The sequence below is a fragment of the Jaculus jaculus genome, chromosome 2, assembly GCF_020740685.1.
Source record: "Jaculus jaculus isolate mJacJac1 chromosome 2, mJacJac1.mat.Y.cur, whole genome shotgun sequence".
NCBI lineage: Eukaryota > Metazoa > Chordata > Mammalia > Rodentia > Dipodidae > Jaculus > Jaculus jaculus.
In genome coordinates this window covers 40,279,899-40,296,671 of record NC_059103.1, presented here as the reverse complement: position 1 = coordinate 40,296,671, position 16,773 = coordinate 40,279,899, and the positions used below count along the sequence as shown (strand labels likewise).

Sequence of the window (16,773 nt, the reverse complement as noted above, 5' to 3'; positions counted from 1 at the left end):
ACTCTTGGGTCTCTGCTTCCCTGCAGGCCTGGGACTACAAGCATGCACGACCATGCCCAACTATTTTTTTTTTTTTGGTTTTTCGAGGTAGGGGTCTCACTCTGGCTCAGGCTGACCTGGAATTCACTGTGTAGTCTCAGGGTGGCCTCGAACTCATGGCGATCCTCCTACCTCTGCCTCCCGAGTGCTGGGATTAAAGGCGTGCGCCACCACGCCCAGCTTCATGCCCAACTATCTTATGTGGGATCTGGAGATTTGAACTCTGGCAGTTACAGGATCCCTCAGATCCTCATGTTTGTGCAGGAAGAGCACCTAATTGCTGAGCCATTATATCAGGCCTATAACACATTTTAAAAAAAATTAAAAAATTTTATTTATTTGAGAAAGAAGGAGGGAAGGAGAAAGACTGAGTGAGTGAGAGGGAGAGAGAATATTAATGTGTGTGCCAGGGCCTCCAGCCACTGCAAACGAATTCCAGGTGCATACACCACCTTGTGCATCTGGCTTACATGGATACTGGGGAAATGAACCTGGGTCCTTAGGCTTCACAGGCAAATGCATTGACCACAAAGTCATCTCTCCAACCCTGCAATTGTTAATAAATATAAGTAGGCTGAAGAAGAGTGACTGTGATTGCTACGGGACAGAACCTTTCATTCTTCTTTGAAATGTAGATAACACAGGTAGTTATATTGTGGTTCAAGTCTTTTTCCTGAGAACATAAGCATGTTTTCAGGTCACGGAATCCTTGTCCTTGCCTTGAATATGGTGGTGTGAGGTGGAGTAGAGAGTGTAGAATGGACTAGACGAGAATGGAATGGAATGATGTGTAGAGTAGTGAACCTTGATGAAACAACACTGAATGTTCTATGCATGAAATAACAGCTTGTGTCTAATACTGTGTTTGGGTAACAGAAGGCATGTGGCTTGAAATGATGGCCATGTCTTCCACCTTTCCCTTTCCTAGTAAAATCAGGTGCCCACGCTGAAATTGTGACTCTTGGGAGGGGGGTAGGGTCAAGCCACCTTCCAAAGACAATGGACTGCAGTGGCCGATCTTTGGATTTCCTCAGAGAAGAGAGCCAAAATTTGTTCTGGCACATAAGATGTAGTAAAGCTTTAAATACTGTTGTGCTATTTTCATTTGTGTTGTATTTTGACTTTGGTCAGGCTGAGGTGTGTGAAGCAGGGGAGAAGGGAAAGTTGAGAAGTTGTGTGGATGTGGAAGTCGTCAGCTTGGAACCAGTGAGATTCTCAGTGTGATGAAGCCTCCCCTGGAAACCGTGAGCCTGAAATCAACACTTTCCTCCCACAAACTGCTTCTGGTCAGGTGTTTTGTCCCAGCAAAGAGAAGATAACTGTAACATGGGAGAAACTGGAGGAAAAGTGTGCCGTATGTTAGTAGGTCATAGGCTGAAGGCAGAACACAGGAGAGGTTTATCACGGACTAATGAAATGGTGAATTCTGGGTAAAACTACGCTCAGAGGTCCAGAGTGGAATCTGAAATGAAGTGTCAGTCAGGTCTCATGTTAAGGAATCCAATTAGATTGGAAGCATGAAGTTGGGTCTCAAGTCTGTTTGTACTTGTGTGGTTCTGACTAGGGATGCCCCTTTTCTTGGGGCTGTCTTTATCCTGAAATGGACAAACTAATCAGTTGGCTTAGGAGACAGCCTGACATGCTAGGCAACTAAGTTTTCTTCCATTCTTTACTGAATGGGATCACTTAGGACAGCTTCAGAGATGTGAGGTTGTCACAAGGATCCCCTGGAGTATCCCAGGGGCTCTCTGACACTGGATGGGTTAAGCAAACTCATTTCCCTACCAATTTCACCCAAGGAATGCTTTTGGGCCAAATGAAGGAAGCTGGAAGTAGGTTTCCTGTGCTGCTACCTGGTTCTGCTCCAGTTTCCAGGGATGGTAAAGCACTCCCATAGTTTGAGGTCCTAGCAGATGCTCCATACACCTTACATGAGTCACATCTGGGGATCCAGATCACCTCAGAACTGCACGTTTACAAAGCAGGGCCCTCCACTAAGCACTTCTACCACTCACCTCATCCCCACTATACTGCTTCAAACAGTGAAGGAGACGGCAGGTATTGGATAACCAGAATGACGTCATCTCAAAGTCATCAATGTGCTTCTGGAAAGGAAAAGGCCACCCCAAGCCGTTAGTAAACGTTTCCATCATGTGGGATTCTTCCTTGGCACCTCTCCTTTCTTACCCAGTGTTCCCCAGCACAGAGAGGACACCCCCGCTGAGAGGTTGTGTAGCTTGTTCCTTCCCTACCCAAGACGGTACACAGTACCTAGAGCCCCTCCCCTGGCCCCTCATCAGTGGTGCAGGCACGGGGACACACGGGATGAACAGAACAGCTGCGTCCTGTAGCTAAAGACTGTGAAGCGGAGTGACAGATGAATCTTGGTCCCGGTTACTCCAGGATCAAGTGCAAAGCCCTGGATGGCTGACCCCAATTACGAGCTACGAGTCACCCCACGGAATGGATGCCAGTGAGCACAGCATGAAAAGATTCTGGTATCCTGTGGACCCACAGACAAGATGCTTAATGGTAACATACCAAGTGACCAAGGCCGCTTTGCAGCCCATATGCAACCTCAACCCGAGGTGAGCTGGTACCGAGCCTGGAGCCCATGGCAGGGAAGGCGGAACAACTGCTGGGAGTGAGCAGCGGAACAGGGAGCATAGGCTCCCTGGAACCAGAACTGGGAGATCTCGAGGATGGCTTGCCGCCTGGAAGTGGCAGCGCGGGGAAGAACTGCAGTGGTCTCAGAGGAGGGACACTTGGGACTGTCTTCCTCTAAAAGCCTCTACCCAACTCTTGGCTCAGCCCCTCGGTGAGCAGGCAGGCTTCGTCTCTTGCAAGGGAATGACGTAGCTGCCGCTGTTCCGAGAGGAGCCTGGCACTGTGGGCGCTCCATAGTGGCTCCGGCTCCTATAGGCAGCCCCGGCCTGGCCCAGGCTGCCTCGACGTGTAAGCTGATGCGTGGCAGCAGCTCTTCTTCCTGTGCCACCATAGGCAGCATGCACCCTGCCCCTTGAGAAGGTGGGAGAGGGCCTAGGTGCCCAAACTCAGTTTAGAGGGAGGCCTACGTCCCTAGCACCTATGGAAGCGGTCAGGACTTCCACAACCACAGGCTCAGTACAGCGAGGTGGCCCCTGCTGGAGTTCTGGGTTTCCTGGCATTTCTAAGCCTGAGCATTCTCCAGGAACTGCCAAGCATCCCAAGAGGTGTGACCTGGGTGAAACCAGACACAGAGAAGTGACAGAGAGGGGCTGGCTTCACCCACGCTAGCCACTGCAGGGCTCCTTACCTTCAGGACTTTCTTGATGCCGTTGATGGTGGAGGTCAGCAAAGAGTGCACCTTGAGGTCGTCATTGGTGTAGTCTGCGTGTCTGATGCACATGTAGAGGATGTAGGCAGGGAGGCAGGGCACCGTGCCTGACAGCGTCTGGGGCTTCAGGTCTAATGCAACCACAGCGTAAGTTACATCTCTGGGGGCTACTCTGGCTGTCAGTACCCTTGCCTCAGAGAGAAGCACGTCCATCGTGTCCCCACAGTTCATCTAGGGGGTCTAGCTCTCATGGCGGTTAGAGGAGCAGGAGAGTCACTGCCCGAGATATGCACACTCCTGACCCAGTTACCAGTAGTTGTCGGCTCAAGTTGAAAAACAAAAGCAAATTCTTAGCTGCGTGTAGTACGACGCTGGCAGGCTCCTAATGCCTCATCCTACTTCACAGAGAAGGGCCCACAAGTTATTAACAGATGCCCTGGGCCTTAGCCAACAAGGGGCCTGTGGCTAGAGGCAAGCTGTAGACAGGACCTGGCTTGCCTGCTGGGTTGTAAATATCACATTCCTTGGCACTTCCACTCCTCCTGGGCACAGTAGGTTCTTTGGCAGGCAGGATGTGAAGGCTGGCCCTAGGAGAATTTGGCAGCTTATGTGTTCCCAAAGATAGCCAACTGGCCAGTGGCTGGAACAACTTCTGGCCTGTGGGAATGGAACTACCTGGCAGTGCCTGTCCTGATGTCTCACAGCTGAACTGGTCTAGCAGCCCACTGCCACTCTGTCCTCTCCTCAGCAACTGTCACTTCCTCCCGCTGCTCTCGGCTGCCTCCCCCCAGCTGCCTTCAACTGTGAGGGTCTTGTGACTCCCCAAGACCTACACGCTTTCATGCAAGCCCATGGCCCTTCCCTGCTGAGCCCTTGGGAAGCCAGAAGCAACTGTCAAATGACTTCTATTCCAGAGCATACCAGAGGAGCCAAGAAACCAGGCTTACAGCCGTGAGTGAGGGCCAGAGACCAAGCAGTGGGAATGAAGGCCTGGTGCAAAGGAGATATGCAAAGTGAGTACAGTCGACTCGCTCACGGTGGCCCTGGCTGTAACCAGCCCTCTGCCTTCACTTTGCCCTAACCAAGCCCCATGAGCTCTCTGGGCTTGGAAGGCATCAAGAAAGGACCACCTACCCTCCACCCATGGACAGGCACTATCTTCAAGTTGTTTTTGTTTTTTAAATTTTTTTTTTTTTTTTTTGCCAGGGCTTACAAAGTTTGGGGTGGACTGTGTTGCTGTTGCTTTCAGTTGCTACCTAGGTTACATCATCCCCTCAAATACACCTTTGCAATTAAGTGCTATCTGCAGGCCATAATACTATGAATACTTAATGGTTAACATTTTGGCATTTTTCTAGGTTTAAAAATGGCTGTGGATTGGCTTTTGGCTCTAGTTAGAATGCTAATAACATTTATCTAGAAGAGTGTATATTTTGAAGGCCCACATTTCCAACCTTAACAACTTCTTTAAAAAAAAAAAACAAAACATTTATTTATTTGAGAGTGAGAGAGACTGAGCAAGAGTGAGTATGGGTATGCCAGGGTCTCTTGCCACTGCAAATGAACTCAAAACACAAGTGCCACTTCATGTACCTGGCTTTATATGGGTAGTGGAGAAATCAAACCCAGGCTATCAGGCTTTGTAACAAGTGCCTTTAACCACTGAACAATCTCTCCAGCTCCAGCCTTAACTTCTTGCTTCAGGCTTAATACATGTTTGGAAGATAAACAGCTTGACCTGCCTTGGAATGTTCTACTGTGAATGAACAGGCTCACCTCAGTTTCCTAGCTAGACGTTAGCATTTTGAGGGGTGAGGAGAACAGCTCTCCTCTTCTCTGAAGCAGCTAGCTGGTGCCAGGTCCCTAATAGGTGGCCCATTCATTTGGGAAGTTTGGAGTTGAGCCTGGTTCTATATTTCTAACACTGCCCAAGAGATGATGCTGCTGCTGGTTCAGGGCCATGCTGTGAGCAGCAAATTATGACCCTGATCCTCACAGCTTGATGCTTCTCCTGTCATCCCCTTTCCCACATTATACCTGAGAACTCTGGTTCTCAGCTACATGGCTAGGAAGGAAAGGGGTGCATTTGCCCATAGGCTATTTGACTCTAGATACTATACAGTGCCTATAAACTGAAAAGTTCTCTACAAACAGAAGAAACTTGAATCTTTGATCCACTATTTGTCCCCTGTGTGACATAGGTGAGTTACTAGAATGATCTTTTGGTAGGAAGTGAGGATGGCATAGTACCTACTTATGGACGCTCTGAGAATTAAACAAGTTGAGCAGGGTAAGGCATTTGACACAGGCCCTGAGAACAGAGTGTTTCCCATGAGCCTGAGTTGGTAGCCTTGCCAAAGCACTGCTGCCAATGCAAAGCTGCTCCAGAGAATGACGGTGCTGGGGCTGCTGCTGGGGAGAAGGGTACTGTAGGTAAACACCATGCTGGCAGCTCCCAGTCACCACCCACTGCTGGCAGAACAGAAGCTGCCTGTGGAAGGTTGAATATATGTCCCCCATAGACTCCAGCGTTTTATTAAAACTTGTGGCTTGGATTTCCAGCTGCCTGCCTGGAAGAGGTGTCACTGTGGGCAGATCCTTGGGTCCAGACCTAAGGTATACCTGGGGGTGGATCTGATTTTCAGCCCAGAGGTATACAGAGTGATCTGAGCTCTGCCTGGATCCCTGCTGTTTGCTACCAGTTTGTATAGGCTTGTGGTGCTGGCTGTTTGGTGGTTTCTCTGTGCTTGGCTTTATGAATGGGAGCCAGCTTCTTCTGCCATTTGATGGAACCTCCCCTGGATCTGTAAGCTTGAAATAAATCCCTTCATCCCCCAAACTGTGCTTGGTTTGGATGTTCGGCCCAGCAATGTGGAGCTGTCACTACATCTCTCTTCCCCAAGTTTATGTCAGGCTGCAACTAGCTGGGGGAGTTTTTCATTTGGAAGAGCAGTGGGTGGACATTAGATGCAGCTGGATGCAGTTTTGTGAGGTGGAGGAGAGTCAGCAGGGCTGTTGGGCAGATAGCAAGGTTGGGGATGGAAACAGAAATAAGGCCAGTGAGGGCTGGCATGTGGGGTGCCAAGGCAGGTTCTGACCTGTCACCAGGTTCCGGATGAGGAGGGCCTCATCTTCCTTGTGGTACTCCAGCATGCCCTGGAAGTCCTTCTCTTTCCGCTGGACTGTGACCTGCCTTGTGAGCTCATGTTGTCCCCTGTGGCTCTGCGCCAGGGCCTGTGCAGCTGAGTGGAAAAGAGATGACAGAAGCATGAATGAGGACATGCAGCTGAAGGCCTATAGGGGCTGTGCTGGTCTGGGGAACAGAGTTCCAGGCACTGGAAAGCCCTTAGTATGTGTAGTCTATTCTGGCAGCCTGAACCACTCTCTCGAGCTATGGGCTGAGGGCTCTGGCCCTTGGCGCTGAATTTCACTGTGGACAAGGGGAAGGGAGCCCCTGAAAGGGCAATTAGCATGTTTTGGACCAGAGAAAATCTGAGAAGGGTGTGGTAGCAGTGTGTCCAGCCTACCCTGCTGACAGCTGCCTTTCCTCCCATCGTGATGTAGGGGAGGGGGTGCCATCTTTCTGGGAGAACAGCGTACCTCTGGCTAGCCCTGCTCTGTTTGGTTCCCTGCGTGTGCCACAGAATGGCCATTAGGATGTGATGGTGCCACTGCAGGCTGGGCAGGGGAGCAAATGGTGCCAGTATACAGAAACACTGTTTCTGGTGCCCAAATGTAGCAGAGCCTGCTAAGAGCGTCCACGGCTATATTAAGGTAAGTTATCTAGGGGGTCAGAATGGCCATTGGATGAATCGAGGCCTGGCCAAACCTCAATGCAGCCTTTTCTCAGCCTGGCCTCATGAAGGAGTAAGGCAGAATCCAAAACTTCCCATGTAGCACACTTGGAAGTATAGGGCACAGGTATGATAAAGCCCCTCATTTTGTCCCACCAGATCAGGAGACATGTGTATGTTCTTATAGAAACACGCTCTACAATGCAGTTTGGCAAGTGCCCGGGCAGGAGTGTGCCCCGTGGGTGCTGATGGCAGCTTGGAGCCTGAAGGACGCAAGAAAGCAGGACTCTCCACCAATCAGTGGAACCTGTTTTACTGAAGTCCCTCGATGAGTAGGAGAGGAGCAGGGCTAGTGACCATGCAGCAGGGAGGGGCGTGACTGGCTGGAGGAGGCTGTGTGTGTACGTGCACACATGCGTACCCGTACTGAGGAGCACCAGGCAAGAGCGGGGTTCTCACTCTATAGAGATGTGTGTGTGGAGTGGGATGCAGGGCCGACACAGAGAAGCACTGTAGGTGGGGAGACATGGCTTGGGAAGCTACGAAGTCTCCTGGGCAAAGGAGATGAGGACTGGTCGTGTGTGTGTGTGTGTGTGTGTGTGTGAATGTGTGTATGTGTGTATGTGCGTGCGGGGGCACTTGCTGGGGGGCTGGAGGGCAGCTGAATCCCATAGGTGTGATCAGGGACACTTCTGCCTCATGAGAAGCAGGCATGCACATACGCTACCTTCTAGGTCCTGAACTTTCTTCATGTAAATCTTCAGCTGTTTTTTTAGCTTCCTCTCATTCTTTTCCAGCTTTTCCACCAGTTCTTTAAGGTCCTGAAAACAGAAGGAAGCAGTGTGAGAACAGAGGTGAGTCCTACCCTGCAGGAAAGGCAAAATCCGTGCTGGGAACTGAGGGGTTCAACAAATCAAAAGAGCCAAGAGGGCCACCCCACATATGTTCAGCCCCTGCTCTGGAGCCCCGGAAGCCAGTGATGAGTCAGAGTTTGTGCTCTCAGCAACCAGAAGGCCAAATCCTCGCAGGGTGATTCCTGTTCCAGCGCTCTGGTGCCTTGTGGAATTCCAGGCTTCCAAAGCCAAGCCTCATGTTGCTAAACCAGCCTTCAGCAGGCTCCTAGCTTGGGTATTCTGGGAAGGGTGAGGGGACCCTGGGAAGGAACTGACAGGTGATATGGGAATGCAGGCACAAGGCTGGAAGGGTTAGCCGAACTACATCTTATCTGCCAGTGCTTTAGGCTAATGGCCCTCCTCCCAAATACCAGAAGGCATCTTTCTCAATGTGCTAATCAGGATGTAACACTGTACTCCCCACATTTGCAACACATTGGAGCCACTTGGAAATCTATAAAGCTTGAAATCTGTGAACTTAGGTTACATAAACTAAGGGAACATAAAGCTAAGAAACTTGTAGAAATACTGAAGCCCAAAGTCCCAGAGGACCCAGTTACCATGACCTACAGGATAGAACCAAAAGGAATCTTGGCACTGCAAAAGGAGCATGCCTGGAGGCATCTCTAGTGAGATGCTCTGCAGAAGGACAATCACATTCCCCCCACACAGCTTTATGAGGACACCAGTGGCTTCTCTGACCACTCCAGCTAGAAGGCATTTCCCCTCAATTTCTACGCGCTCAGCCTCTAGCATTCTCCAGCATGCTGTTGTGCTAACTGTGTCCATGCTCGCTTCCTGCCGAATGCCCAGCTTTCATCAGCCAAGTGACCGTGGTCTGAGACCATAAGCTAAACACACCTTTCTTGGTTCCAAGCTGTATCAGGCATTTGTCAATGCTGAAAAGCTGAAGTTTCCTGCTAGTCTCCAAGGTTTCTATGCCTCTCCTCCTCCCCAAGGCCTTGCCTCCAGGTCTTTCTCACTTTGCAATATTTGTTGATCCCACTTAGAACCATGTTTCTACAAACACTATTTTCCTTGTCTTTGCGCCCCTTCCTTCTCCTGACTTTCACAGGGCACATACAGCTCCTTTGGTGACTGTCTGCAATGATGGTCACCAACAATGTCTCCTCCAGTCAGGAGGTGGGTCCATCCCTCACCACAGGCATATAATTAGTGTTGGTGGACAGTGTGTGGGACAGAAGTGAAGCTGTGCAGGTTCTGGCCTGGGTTTAAGAGGCGCTGTGGCCCCTGCTTTCATCCTCTTGGAAGCCAGCACCAGGCAACAGCTCGGGCTCGACCAGTGAATGAGAAGGGCACATAGCAGTGCCTCAGGCAGAAAGACCAAAGCCTGAGACAATGGATCTTCCAGCCCTGCCCAACCCCTGTGGAACACAGACAAGCTGCTCCCATGAAGCTCTGCCAGAACTCCTGACCCCACACACAGCTGAGATGCTATTTAAAGACATTGCATTCTCTAGACAGACATTGCATTTACCTCCTAGTGAACGGGGGTATTTTAACTATCTCTGTTCCTACTGCAGAAGTAGACATGACCCTTATTCATGTGGCTAAAAGCAGGTCCTGATCCTGTTGCCTTCCAGGGCTGTGATCCAGGAGGCACGGTCACCTACCAGATTCTCATTAGTCAGCCGGGATATCTCCTGCTGCACACCAAATTCCACTTGCGCCTCTGGGGAAAGCAACAGTGTTTGGCAGAAGGTCTGCTGCTGTTTGTCCATCTCTTCCTTCAGGGCCTCCACCTGAGCCCTGAGAGTCTCTACCACCTCCTCATGTTCCAGGCTCTGGGACTGCAACTGGGCCTCCAACAACCTGTAGCAAGAAAGCATGTCTGGGGACCAGGAGCAAGGCAGTGATCTCAGGGATGGGCAGAGACAGAAGCACAGCGGGGAGCAGCCAAGCACACAGCGGGGACAACTGCACATCTCCAGTGGGGACAAGCGCAGCAGGGAGACAGGTGCCATGGAGGGTTTTAGGCAAGCAAGGAACCTCCTCTCGGATGACAGGAACCCGAGGCTAAAGTCACCCCTGCGCTTAGGCCTCTTTTCCCACCATTAGCCCTTATTCTGTGATGGGTTGGTTGGGGATTGAGAGATTGTTTCCAAGTAAAAATGCCAAGCCGGGCATGGTGGCGCACGCCTTTAATCCCAGCACTATGGAGGCAGAGGTAGGAGGATCACTGTGAGTTTGAGGCCATCCTGACACTACATAGTGAATTCCAGGTCAACCTTGGGCTAGAGTGAGACCCTACCTTCAAAAGCAAAAACAAAAACAAAGTCGTCAGCACAAACGAATGTCTTATTGCATATTTATTTATTTATTTTTGGTTTTTCAAGGTAGGGTCTTGCTTTAGCCCAGGTTGACCTGGAATTCACTATGTAGTGTCAGGGTGGCCTCGAACTCATGGTGATCCTTCCACCTCTGCCTTCTGAGTGCTGGGATTAAAGGCATGCACCAGGACTGGAGAGATGGCTTAGTGGTTAAGCGCTTGCCTGTGAAGCCTAAGGACCCCGGTTTGAGGCTTGATTCCCCAGGACCCAACGTTAGCCAGATGCACAAGGGGGTGCACGCACCTGGAGTTCGTTTGCAGAGGCTGGAGGCCCTGGTGCACCCATTCTCTCTCTCCCTCTATCTGTCTCTCTGTGTCTGTCGCTCTCAAATAAATAAAAAATGAACAAAAAAATTTTAAAAATGTACACCATTACTCCCAGTTTATCACATTTAAAAAGATATTTATTTATTTATTTTGAGAGAGAGAGAGTGGGTACAAACAGGCCTCCAGCCACTGCAAACGGACTCCAGATGCACGTGTCTCCTTGTGCAGCTGGTTTACGTGGGTCCTAGAGAATCAAAATGGGATCTTTTGGCTTTGCAGGCAGATGCCTTAACCACTAAACCATCTCTCCAGCCCCTTATCACATTTTTAAAATAAAAGCAATCACATCTGCTGCAAAGTTCACAAGAATCTTGTAATGAAACCAAAAACAAAAACAAAAAAACTCTGGCAAACTGACCTTAATATATTATTTGCTTACTCTTGCTTTAGTAGATTCCTCTAAAATCTTAGAAGGGGTGGGGCTGACATTTCCCCCTTGCTATTCAGCTCCACTTTTACTGTCCTGTTTTCTCTCATATGCAATTTAAAAAAAGTTTTACCTTTAGTCTGAAACAACCATTAAGACTATTTACACATCGTCAACTAGTGGTATAACAAGAAGCAGAGAGACCTAGACGAGGGAACCATGTTTTTGTCATTTTGCTCGTTTGGGAGGCCAGGGCTGTCTGAGAGAGGCGTGAGCAAGAGAGGAGAAATTTACACTGCCGACAGAAGCAACCACATTTTCCGGGCTGAGTGGCAGCACCAAGGGGAAGCTTCTCAGCAAGGTGACATGAATGAGTGAGGAATGGTGAGGAATTCACCCGTCACCACAGGCCTATCACCAAAGGAAAGCAACACGTACTTGAGTGCCGTGGAGGGAACACAATATGTAGACAACATCCAGTGTGGACTACAACATATAAAAGTAATCAGCAATAGTGTATACATTTAACAAGGGAGGTAGGGAACCCTTGGATCATTTCCCAACTCAGGTTAACTACTCCTAGTTTGTATCTGCCTTGCTCTCCAAGTAGACTCTGTGGAAGTTTCTACACCAGGCATAAGCATCAGGAGGGGCTCCTCATCATGCAGGGGAGGAAACTGAGGCTGAGAGAAGGCTCAAGCCACAGACAGAGCAGGGCTGGCTCTACAAGTCAGGCCTCCTGAAGCAAGGCTTGTGTGTTGTTCTACTAATACATTCATTTTCTTATTCATTACACCACATCAAATCTGCTGACAGAGACATGACGAATGCCCTAGGCACATGGGTCCTTCTTGTAATAAACGGAGTGAACAGGAATCAGATCTTACTGAATCACCACACTGTAATAACCAAAGCAGCACTTAATGCTCCCTCGGGTGCTTTCTACAAGCCAGGCACATGCAGACCTTTTCCTTATGATGACCCTGTGCTACATGGCCTGCTCTGACCCACTGGGTACCAATGGGGAACCTGGCAAAGATGTCCTTTGCTCAGGCTGCGGGCCAACTTTGTGGCCTTTCCCACACTGCCATGTTGTGACTTCTTACAATGTTATCAGAAGTAGCCTGGGGAGGCCCACACGAAAGGTAAGCATGAGCTAAGGGGCCAGGCTCCTGGGTCAGCTGTCACCACCCTGCTGAGGGATCCCGGCTTGGCTCTCATGCTCCTCTCTGAGTCTGCTTACTCTTTTGGGAAACAGACCTGATGATCACTGTCCCATTTCTGATTGGAACGATCAGATGGAGAAAGTTATTCTCCTTAAACACTCCACACTGGTGGTATATAGATGACAGACTTTTGTGCGGTCTTCTTTCTGCGTGTGTTGACCCTCCCTGGATAACCCGCTTCCACTGTTAAAGGTCAGTGGGCACCAGTTCATATCCTGGTGTCAAATGCTTGGTTATCCACCTAACTAGTGAGTTCCTGAGTCCTCCCAAGCTGCACCCACGAGGATGCTGTGAAGGTCAGGTTGCACGGTCCCTGTAGCACTGCTGTCAGCTCCAGAGATTTCTAAAACCAGGACCAGGAGTGTGCTGGTAGCAGGTTCTGAAAAGCCTTGCATTTGAGTTTCTGGCTAATCCCACAGTTAGGAAGGTTGGTCAATGTAGTGTGGAAGCAGCACAGGCCCAGGAGCGCCCAGAGGAAAGTTCCCTCTCTGTCTTGTTCTTAAGAGCGGTGTGCTGCTGTACATAAACTCCCCCTCTTCTGGCTTGCCACCTGCAGAACAAAGGATTGGGCCGCATCGTTTCCAAGGTTCAAATGCGCTGCCCTGTGCTGAGCTGTGATCTTGACCCAAGACACGCAGCTTCTTTGGACCTCACCTACATAGCCCAAGCACAAAATAAAGGACAGAGGACCCCAGGGGTAGCCATGCAGCAGCCCAGGTGTTCTGTGTGCCACTCTGGCCAAAACACGGAGAGCAGACATGAGCAGGCACACAGATGAAGCGGACACAAGACAGGAGCATGGTCGACCTGGCAACTTGCTTTAGGCCTTGGTAAGCCAATCCGAGTTCTCCATCTTCATTCAAATATCCCCAGTCCTCAGTCTGGCTAGAAGTGAGGGACAGAAAAACAAGTGTCCAGTGGAAAGGAAAGAGAGGTATGCAGAGAGGTCAGGGATGGAGTATGATTTCAGCCAAGGTTTAGAGACAGGAAAAAGTTTAAGACTGTGAGCTCTGCTCCCTCATTCCTCTCTGGGCCCACAGTTTGGGTGCTTGTAGACTGTACCCTCCAGGTTCATGCGGTTTCACTAAGAATCACAGATCAGTTATGTGTTGCCAAAAGAGCAAAGAGCTCTGATAACTCTATAAACAACAATGACCCAACAGTCCAGGCTGGGAGGTTGCATTTCACACCCATTATTTTCTTCTGTTGAAAGAGTTAAGGAACAGGAAGAAATACAAACAGGGCGGGAAGACAGAACATGTATGTGTGGGAAGCTGTAGGTGATGCCAGGGAACTGCACTGCAGAGAGACAAGCAGGGAAGACACCCAGGGGACAGCACCGCAGAGAGAGAAGCGGGGAGACACCTGGGGGACTGCTCATTTTGCCTGCTTTTCCATGTTGCTTTTTAAAGGCTCAGAGGTAGTCACAAACATAAACCCCAGCTCTCCTTGCAGTCCTGTGTGAAGAGAGAGCTACAACAAATTTTCAGGATGAGAACTGGACAATCTCTTTGACTTAGGACCTGAGTGTATTTCCCTAGTCCCTCAACCTGAGAAAGTAGTGTACCTGGCATCTTTGACCTGCAAACTGTTGCTGTCTTGTTCAAGGCATGCAATCTGTCCAAATGCCAGCTAGGGTGGCTTCTAGAGGGCAGGTGTGCAAATGTTCCTTACCCAGGGCCTCCCATCTTAAAACAGCTTTGAGTGAACAGAAATCCTCAAAGGCCAGTGGGACTAGTGGTGGAGGACATAATCATGAAGCAGGAGCTGTGCCTACACTGGCTGGCAAGATCTACACACCCCTTCCCAGCACCCACCCCCCACCCCGCCCCGGTGGCAAGCCAAACAGCCCCTGTCCCAGCTACTGTCATTCCCTGTCAGATTTTGGGTGAATCAGGGGCTGAAGGTACCCATTGCGGACCCCTCCTCCCAGCTCAGCTTCTGGCAGAAGGTCCTCAGACCCTGCACTACTTCCTGGGCTGAGCTGGACACATCTATACCAGACCCACCCTGAGAGTCTGGAGGAAAAGAGGGGAGATGGCACTGAAGGCACTTCTGGGACCTCTCTGTGGCTGCTGTTTCTAGGCTGGGGTCCCCCTTTACTATCAGGCAGATCCCTGCAGCTGGACACTGTGGGGACTATCGCCAATAAGGTTATTTTAGGAGTATTCCTATGGAGACCTCCTGCCCATCAAATGCCTAGAGCTTGCCCAGATATCACGATTAGTAGACTTCTTGCTTTTCCCTCCCATGGTTAGCTCTTAGTTGTTCTGGGAGCTCCACAGTCCCAGAAAATCTAGAAGGATTCTGTTAAGGGGAGGCTGATACCAGATGGAAAAGTTTGCATTTAACTAGGGCTTTGTCTCAAAGGAGTCTGAGAAAGACCCCAGAAGGGAGTGTGTCAGGGCTGAAAGTGATGCGGGTCAGATGCTCTACTGCAGCCATCTTCTTTGTAGCATGGGGAGAGCGCCTGACCTGGCTATGGCCCCAGTGGACCTCCTGACCTTCCTCTGAAGCTTTCCTGGCCTTAGGCTAGCTGTCCTCCAGATCCCGGGAGGTGCTGCTGGGTCTCAGAGAGTTACCTCCCTGCTACAGCCACTTTCCAGGACAGAGAAGACTCTCCTCTGACCCCTTCACCTGCACCCTTAGCGGTACTGGCCAGGGAGGAAATGAAGCTTGCTGGTGTGAGAAGGAAAACCCCAAACACTCAGCTCATATGAATTCATTTTAAGAAACTGTAAGTGGGCTGGAGAGATGGCTTAGTGGTTAAGCGCTTGCCTGTGAAGCCTAAGGACCCCGGTTCAAGGCTCAATTCCCCAGGACCACATTAGCCAGATGCACAAGGGAGTACATGCGTCTGGAGTTCCTTTGCAGTAGCTGGAGGCCCTGGCACGCCCATTCTCCCTCTGTCTTTCTCTCTCTGCCTCTTTCTCCCTGTCTGTCACTCTCAAATAAATAAATAAAAATTAAAAAAAAAGAAACTGTAAGTGCTTAATGCCAGTTACTAAATCAACAAATATACACAGAACCTCCTGTGCAGTGGCTATTGTGCTGAGCCTTGTTCCAGAAGAGGCCACACATGGATAAAGGAGTGAGCAGCAGGGTAACAAGGCCCCTGTTTTGTGTGGCCTCAATTGCCTTGCCTGGGCGCTTCACCTGTACTCCATGGCCGGGTTCTCCACGTGAAAGGTCACAGTGGTCAGCCTGATGATCGACACCTTTCATTAATAGCTGTGGAGGTCATGTGCCAGAAAAGGCCTCAGAGAAGCTTTACTTTCTGTGGCAGTCAGCTCTTTGTTGCTGAGACAAACATCCAAACAGACGCAGCTCATGGGAGGAAGGGGTTTATTTCAGGCTTACAGGGTCCAAGGGAAATTCTGTCAATGGTGGCAGAAGTGGCTCACTTCCACAGATCCCAGCAGAGAGAAACAACCGCAGTAAGCACACACCAACACCAGCGAGCACAAACCATCCGGGCTCAACTTCTCAGAACACACCTAGCAGGGCTGGACCCCGATCTGCCCCCAAACACACCCTAGGGCTGGCCTCCAAGATCTGCCCCCAGTGACAGGCCCCTAAGCAGGGATCTGCCCTCTGGACTGAAGTAGGAAGTTCAGTCTTAATGAAACGCCTGTGTCTATGGGGCCATATGTTCCCACTACCACACTTTCCTTCTGGAGCCTTGGGAAAACAGGACTTGACAACCATTCTTGGACATAGCTTCCGCCAGCTTGGGAATGGTCAGCATTCTGTTTGGGAAGACTCCTGCATGTTGGGTACTCATTTCTATGGCTGCGCTCTCGACTCAGCAGCCAAGGATATTTGCTGTGTCCACTTAGAAGTGGAGCTAACACCACAAACACCAGGAACACAAACACAGAGAAGGGCTGAGGCCACAGCCCGGCCGCAGGAAGGGGGCTGTCTGTGAGCAGCCACAGCTATGCGCTGAGGACAGCCGACTGCACCTGCGTGGTGGTGGTGAGAATGACCCAGCTGAGGTAGCAACAACAGCTCCTCTGCTGGGGGCCTTCTGTTGTTCCCTGGGGCCCGAGGCTTGCTTTGGAGTCTACAGCCTGGAGGGGCTTGGGCAAAAGTAGACAAGGGCCAAAGGAGCACTATTTTTGGAGTCAGGCCTGAAGCACACTCAAAAAATCCTAACATAGCCCTGGGACCTGGCATGCCTGTCTCGAGCAGGGGCTAGACTGCCGGTAGCAGTAACCTTTCTCCCAACATCCTTCCCCATCCTTCTCCAAAAGCCAGCCTGGAGAAGACTACAGACTTCCAGCTCGGCTTCCGCAAGGCCCTCTTTTCCTCAGCTTTCCCATACATGAATGGTCGTAATGATGCAGATTGCCTCTGGTTTGCAAGATGGCAGCATGAGAAAGCTTGCAGAAGCAGAAGAGCTGGCCAGAGCGGGCCTAAGAACTGCTTATAGTTCAGGGGAAGATGCAATTATGAAGA

The 16,773-nt window shown here is 50.3% G+C and overlaps 1 protein-coding gene across 1 annotated transcript in view; it reads right to left on the bottom strand.

Annotated features, from left to right (window-relative positions):
• Myo5b (myosin VB) overlaps nt 1-16,773 on the bottom strand; it is a 343,662-nt gene that overhangs the window by 14,549 nt on the left and 312,340 nt on the right. The window contains exons 30-34 of the mRNA XM_045142616.1: nt 9,677-9,875; nt 7,877-7,970; nt 6,454-6,597; nt 3,335-3,486; nt 2,055-2,144 (exon numbers count right to left, since the gene is read on the bottom strand). Of these exons, the coding sequence (XP_044998551.1) occupies nt 2,055-2,144; nt 3,335-3,486; nt 6,454-6,597; nt 7,877-7,970; nt 9,677-9,875 (679 nt within the window). The remainder of the gene's footprint in view (nt 1-2,054; nt 2,145-3,334; nt 3,487-6,453; nt 6,598-7,876; nt 7,971-9,676; nt 9,876-16,773) is intronic.